This window comes from Chelonoidis abingdonii, chromosome 10 (assembly GCF_003597395.2).
Source record: "Chelonoidis abingdonii isolate Lonesome George chromosome 10, CheloAbing_2.0, whole genome shotgun sequence".
Lineage (NCBI taxonomy): Eukaryota > Metazoa > Chordata > Testudines > Testudinidae > Chelonoidis > Chelonoidis abingdonii.
In genome coordinates, this window is record NC_133778.1 from 60,006,156 (window position 1) to 60,013,099 (window position 6,944).

Sequence of the window (6,944 nt, forward strand, 5' to 3'; positions counted from 1 at the left end):
CCGGCGACCGGCAGAGCGCCCCCCGCGGCATGCCGCCGTGCTTGGGGCGGCGAAATGTCTAGAGCCGCTCCTGTTTTCCAATGCCTGTATATAAATTCTCTTCTCTTTTAGCACCAATTAACAATAATTTGATAATCGATTAAGTCAATTGTAGAGTGTTATTCATTTTTTAAAAACATTATTGTGTTAAATTTTTGTTGAGTATTATATATTGTAGAACCTCATCTGCACACACGTTAATTTGTTAAACAAATCCCACTGGCAGTTCATGGATTTATTCATTGTTGGTTTACTTGCAGTTAAGCCTTTTGGCAAATTCCTATGTGGACATTACATAACTAGAGTTGGGGCAGCTTTAATTAAAATTTATAAGTTTATGATAGTTGTATTGAACTACAATAATTGAACGAAGAAAATGTCATCAGTTAAATAAAAGCACACATCTGAGAGATCTAATTAAAAGTTTGGATAATAGTAATGTTTTCCAGCAAACCAAATTAACAGGAATTTTAAAAATAATAACATTAACAGTAAAAGTTTAAAACACAATTGCCAAAAAAACCACAGTTGCTTGTTTCTTACAGAATAAAAGTACAAAATAAAATCAGAGAGCAATAAGTGAGCTTATTGAAAACATTAACAAGGATTAGGAAGATCACAAAATTAGATAAACAGGTATTCCTAGTATATTTGCAGGAAATAGAATTCTTGATTAGAGTAATTTGAAATTAGCAGAAAATCAAATTGGCTGTTCCTTGGCACAGGTAAAAGAACAGTTGAAGTATTTTATGCCGCTTTAAAAACCTTCTCAATATCAGTTTTAATAGACTCAGAATTGCAGTTTAATCTGACTTTTTTTTTTAACCAATGTATGGAGCTTCTCTTTTATGGAGACTTACAAGATGTCAGACCAGATTTTTGGCCCACACTGAATAACTCATTTGTACTCCTCACTTGTCACAAAGGGACCAAAAGCTGCCTGAAACAGGGAAGTTGGGTTTTTTTAAAATGGGATAATGCCCAACTGGCATTGAAGTAGTGTAGCTACCTCAAAACCATTACCTCTGTCCACCATCAGTTGTGGAATGCTGGGGGTGAGATGGAGCACAGCTGGAGTTCAAGATGCTCTGTTGATCCTTAGCTAGCACAATGGTTCTTAAGGAGGCACTGCAAACAACATTGTTGAGAACAGTCCCAAGACAGCTCTAATTTACCCCATGGGCCAAACTAGCCCCTGTCTGCCCCCAATATTGAAAGAGTATATACCTTGGTTCTACCAAGGATCAAACCCTATATTTCTAAAAAGTAACTGTTTGTACTAAAAATGCTCCCAATAAAACCTCCATCCTGTGATGAGTCTTCAGTCTCATGAATGTAAATTATCATGTGGACAAAAACTATAGCTGTCAAGACAAGCAATCCTTTAACAAACTATCTTTGAACTCCTTATATTAGACTGTACTCTGTTATGTAAGAATGGTATCAAATGGGATAGACAAATGAAAGAGAGTACATATTCCTATATACCAAGTGAATACAGTAAAAGCTGCCAAGAGCAATCACTCATGGGAGTTAGCAAAAGTGGCCACTTGCAAGAGATGATTTTCACACAAGAGAGCAGTGGTGTTCCCTGGCTTCTGCGAGTAATCTCTTATGACAGGTGGTCTCTCTTCAGAGGTGGTGTCTAAGGGAGGTTTTGCTGTATATAAATTTCTGGCCCTGAGTCTATTGCCAGAGTGAATAAAGATATAATTTCTGATAATGTAGACATTCAGCTTGATCATTTGAAATTTAAGGAAACAAAATTTAGTGTAAAGAAAAATATTAGAATGCATATAAAAATTCTCACCATTTCTCTGTAATGAAAACGAAATAATTCTATCAACTGTTTACTTCACGTAATGCACAAAGCAATGTCTTCAGTCTTTCCTTCCAAGAGACTGTATTCAGTATAACAACATACAAACTATTTCTCAGTTATGTATTCAAATTGTTGACAAACCTTGAGCCAACATAGGTGAATGTCCACTTTTAGATGAGTCCTTATTCTTAACTCTTCTCATATATAGTTCATATTTTGAATTTAAGATGATGGTTAGATTGAGAAAAAACAATCTCATAGACACAAAAGGGAGAAAGTGCTGACATTTATTTGTGCAGGTGAACAGGACAGTTTATTTGCTACCATATAGCAGTCTAAACCTTTAGAAGAGGATCTAAAATCTTCTGTGTAATCTGATCAAACCCAAACTATAGATATTAAGATGTTGATCTCCCCCATTCACTTCTGAGAAACATTTTATCCGAGTTCCACACACTTCCCATTCTCAGGTGGTTTGTTCATATCCTGCTGCCACAAGATAACTACATGTGCCTCTGGTATCGCATCTGCTTTGCCTACCCTCAGAAGTTTTCTGTAAAATCAAAACAAGATCTACTCTAATTAGCTTACTAAAATGATGTACAAAACATTTGCAAAAATGCATAATAATCAGAATATATTTTCTCTGCTTGTTCCCCATTCCATCAGTTTTCAAGTGTTAAAGATACTGTGAGACTCAATAGTTATTCATATTTATTTTTCCATTTTTTACAAGGTAGTCTGAGCTCAAGGACTAGCAGCTTCCAACTATATTAAGCAGAATATAAATTTTCAGTTTTTAAGAGTATATAAATACATTGTTGGTTCTTTATTTTAAGTTATTTTTATTTGTTTATATTTACAAGCATTTAATATACATTATTTAGATCAGGGTCAAACAAGTTTCACTTCAAAATAGGGAATATGTACTTTTTGAACCACCAGATCAATTGAACCATCTACCCTAAAAGAAGCAGAGACAGCGAATACCAGAGAACAGACTAAACACCAATAAATTTAGAAACACTGCAGTTAGTAGAAATCTTTCATCACACTCTAAAAGTGGCCAAGGTGGAGATGGACATAGTTGCAGCAAGAGTCAGCTTTCACTAACCTTCACCTGCTTAAAGAGATGTCATTCTCTAGTGTAGAGCTCGTCCAACTGGAGCACGTGCTGAAAATGTGGTTTGTCAAAAGTTGCTGCCTTCTTGCTGCTTTTACAGGCACTTAAGTTTGGAGAACACAGTGTAGACATTTAATTACAGGAACTTCCACAAGGGGATAATTCATTGATGGAAATGGAGGAGGTGTGGCAATGAGGGATAGGTAGGGGAAGAGGAAGATGATGTTGCCATACAGCAAGTGCTGTAGAGTATGCTAACTGAGGAACATTGAAACCCGGGAGGGTAAAGATGAAAGAGAGAGCAAAAAGGATATAATGTCAATGTATTTTATTTTACCTTTAGAACACAAGTTGACACAAGATTGTTATATGATTATGATTCCCATATGATGGTTGGATATACATAAGACAACCTTATAAAAATGTTCTCCATGCTATCATCTGATATCTCTGTTAATAAGATCTGATTCTTATATAGCATTTTTTATCAGTAGATCTCAAAGCATTTTTAAAGGATACCACTATTATCATCATCCCTATTTTACAACTGGGGCACAAAAAAATGATGTGATTTGCCGCAATTCACACCATAGGCCAGTGCCTGAACAGAACCCAGGTTTCCTGAGTACCAGGACACTGATCTGTCCACTAAACCACAATATCTCACTACTGTAGGGTAGTATGGTGTGGTAACGATCGGTCATTGTATGAGTTTTAATAAAACAATCTGAGAAGTATTTTAAAATTCAAAGATAGAAGACCGTGAAGTGCACTGATGTCCAGAGACACTGTTTGTGATGTTCTCTGCCACAGAGCAGCGTGATGTTTCCCTTTAACCTTTCCCATTTTTCCTTATTCTTTTTTAAAATTAATTGTTAATTAAATAACTTGTATTTGCTTTAAATTGTATGGAATAATCAGTGGGTCAGGGAGGTGCGCAGTGCAAAGAGAGTACCCCAGAGTGGGGACACCCTTGCCCCTGTCCTGGGTGACCACGGCAGGGTTGGGGGTTGAGCCCCCCAGGAATCCTGGGCCCAGCCTTGTTGGGGTTATGAGGACTCTGCCAGACAGGAGAATGGAAGCAAGCGGAATTGTCCTCAACGGGCAGGGAGGCCTCTGGGTAAAGGAAGTGGGAGCGAGGACTCAAGTCCTTCCAGCCACTTCAAAACCGGGGTAGAGCAAGAAGCCAGAAGTTTGTTCCTCACAATAGCGGGACCATTCCCCCACATAAACATAAGTAAGTTACTGCATATTCAACCAAGTTTGAACTACTTTAAATTGATAGTTTCATTCCTACTGAACAAGTTATAGCAGTGTTTCTCAAACTGGGGTCACCGTTTGTGTAGGCAAAGCCCTTGGCAGGTTGGGCCAGTTTGTTTACCTGCCCCTCCACAGGTCCTGATCACGTCTCTCATTGGCTGCAGTTCCCTGCTGCAGGCCAATGGGGGCTGCTGGAAGTGGCGTGGGCTAAGGGACTTACTTGCTGCCACTTCCAGCAGCTCCCATTGGCCTGCAGCGGCGAACCGCGGCCCTTGGGAGCCACTATTGGCCAGACCTGCGGACGCGGCAGGTAAACAAACCAGCCCGGCCCCCCAGGGGCTTTCCCTATGCAAGCGGCAACCCTGGTTTGAGAAACACTGAGCTAGTGGCAGATAGAGCTAGTCACCCAAGTTCAAACCCACCTGAACCTCTGGATCCAAGGTTGGCCAGCGAGCCTGAGCCACCTCAAGTACTGCAGTGTCACTGCTTTTTTTTAGCATGCTTGCTCCAGGTGAGCTAGCATGAGTCTGCCTATTCTAGGCTGGGAATCATACCTCCCAGTTGCAGACATATCTTGAAACTCTTTTTATAGAGGTCATTTACTGGCTATTGTGAGAATAGTGTCAGTGGCACAAGGATAGAAAAAGGAGAGCATTGTAAGAGGAAAAATTCTAGGAGCTGGGAAGAGACTGACCATTCAAGGAGTTTTAGAGATAAAGAGGAGGACAGAAATGGGGTGATCAAAAGACAATTGTGGTTGAGTGAAGATTTCTTTTGGATATGGTAAACAGCATGAAACTGATGTAGAGGGAAAGGCCAGGGAAGAAAGAGTGATTCATAAGGAAAAGCAAAGGAGGGGAGATCAGAAGGTGTGAAAGGGTAGGGCAGAATTGACAAGTCAAGGCAATTGATGTGGACTGAAGTTCAGAGACTTCAAAGTAGAATATAGATTTTAAAAAAGGAGCAAATGGTGAACTTCTGTTGGATCCAGACCGTTCTTTGAGTAGGGTCCCGTCAGATGTGCATGCACCCTTGATTGGAGATTTTTAGTAGCAGTACCTGTTTGGACCATGCATGTGCTCTGTACACATCCTCGTGCCCTGTACTGAGGATATGCAGAGCTACATGGGTGAACCGCCCTCAGTTCCTTCTCAACAGTCTTTGGCCTATAATGCAGTGTCAAGTATGCCTGCTTTGCTTAGATATAGTTAATTATCATTAGCTTTTGTGTTTCTTAGCTTAGTTTAATTCATTTATTTAGTTTGGAGGCCTTTGGTTTTGTTTCATTTCCCACTCTTTTTTGTTTCCTCCCTTGAGGGGTTATTCTGGGCATTAATGCTTCTGGGGAGTGCTGCGATCCCCAGGCTTTAAATGATGTCTTTCCTATTAGGAAGCTGTCGTGGTCAGTGACGGCTACTCTCAGTGCGTCCATTGTGAGGGAAAAACCCACATATCGGCCAAGTGTACAATCTGCTCCTCCTTCAAAAGCAGATCTCATAAAAGTAGAGAAATAAAACGTATATTGTTAATTATGAAGCAAGCCCAAAGACTGGCCTCCAATCCAGGCTCCAAGAACTCTCTTGCACACCAGAGAGAATCTGCAAAAATGTGGTGAAATCCCTTAGGTGTGATCATTGGAGCATCCACTTCATTTATTGTTGTGCATTTTTCTACTAGAATTCTGGAGCCAGGTTGCATTCCTTTACAACAGTACAGATCAATAAAATGTTTTGGTGTCTAGCAAAAAATATTATTGGGCTTGAAAATCAAAACTCTTTACTATGATCAGAAATGTATGCTTATATTAAAAGTACTGCTTTTGAGTTTAATGCGTATTTATTTTTACCATAAAAATAGTTGTCTTTATTTTGAATAGGGAGGCCTACATGCAGCTGTGCGCTGGGTTTTACAGGACCAAACTGCAATCAAACAGTTTGTGATCATTTTTGTCAAAATGGAGGAACCTGCAGTGTCACTGCTGGAAATCAGCCCTATTGTCACTGCCTGACTGAGTACACTGGAGACAGATGTCAATATTGTAAGTAATACTCCATGTGCCAGGAGCCCAATACTCTGCAGCCCATTGAAAGTTTTATAAAATTGAAATATAAAGTGAGTAGTTGGCTGAATGGGTTTTCCTGTTCCCCTAACCCGCAGTAAACCTCAATCCAAAGTTTGTTTGATCCTAAGTAAAATGATTTTATTAGACTCAACCCACACCATTGAACACTTAACTAGAGAAACTAACTGCAAACCTGGCAGGAGCATTGGCATAGAAAGGGCATTGGCATAAGTCACGATTGAGGTCTGTGGCTTTGTATATTGGCATAGGTCTAAAATTCATACATTTATTTTATAGTAAGTACAATAAACATAATAAATTAATGGTTTTGATATTTCCCTCTTGTGGGTGTTGTGTAAAACTAAGAATTGCGGTTATAGATCTAATGCAAAAATTATTATTATATAAAAACCTAGATCAGGAGTCAGCAATGTTTCAGAAGTGGTGTGCTGAGTCTTCATTTATTCACTCTAATTTAAGGTTTTGCTTGCCATTAATACATTTTAATGTTTTTAGAAGGTCTCTTTCTATAAGTCTATAATATATAATTAAACTATTGTTGTATGTAAAGTAAATAAGGTTTTTAAAATGTTTCAGAAGCTTCATTTAAAATTAAATTAAAATGCAGAGCCCCCCGG

At 38.9% G+C, this 6,944-nt stretch overlaps 1 protein-coding gene across 1 annotated transcript in view; it reads left to right on the plus strand.

Moving 5' to 3' along the window:
- The window catches only part of LRP1B (LDL receptor related protein 1B), a 1,355,016-nt gene that overhangs the window by 1,296,983 nt on the left and 51,089 nt on the right, over nt 1–6,944 (plus strand). Inside the window, 2 exon segments of the mRNA XM_075069829.1 lie at nt 976–997; nt 6,121–6,282. Of these exon segments, the coding sequence (XP_074925930.1) occupies nt 976–997; nt 6,121–6,282 (184 nt within the window).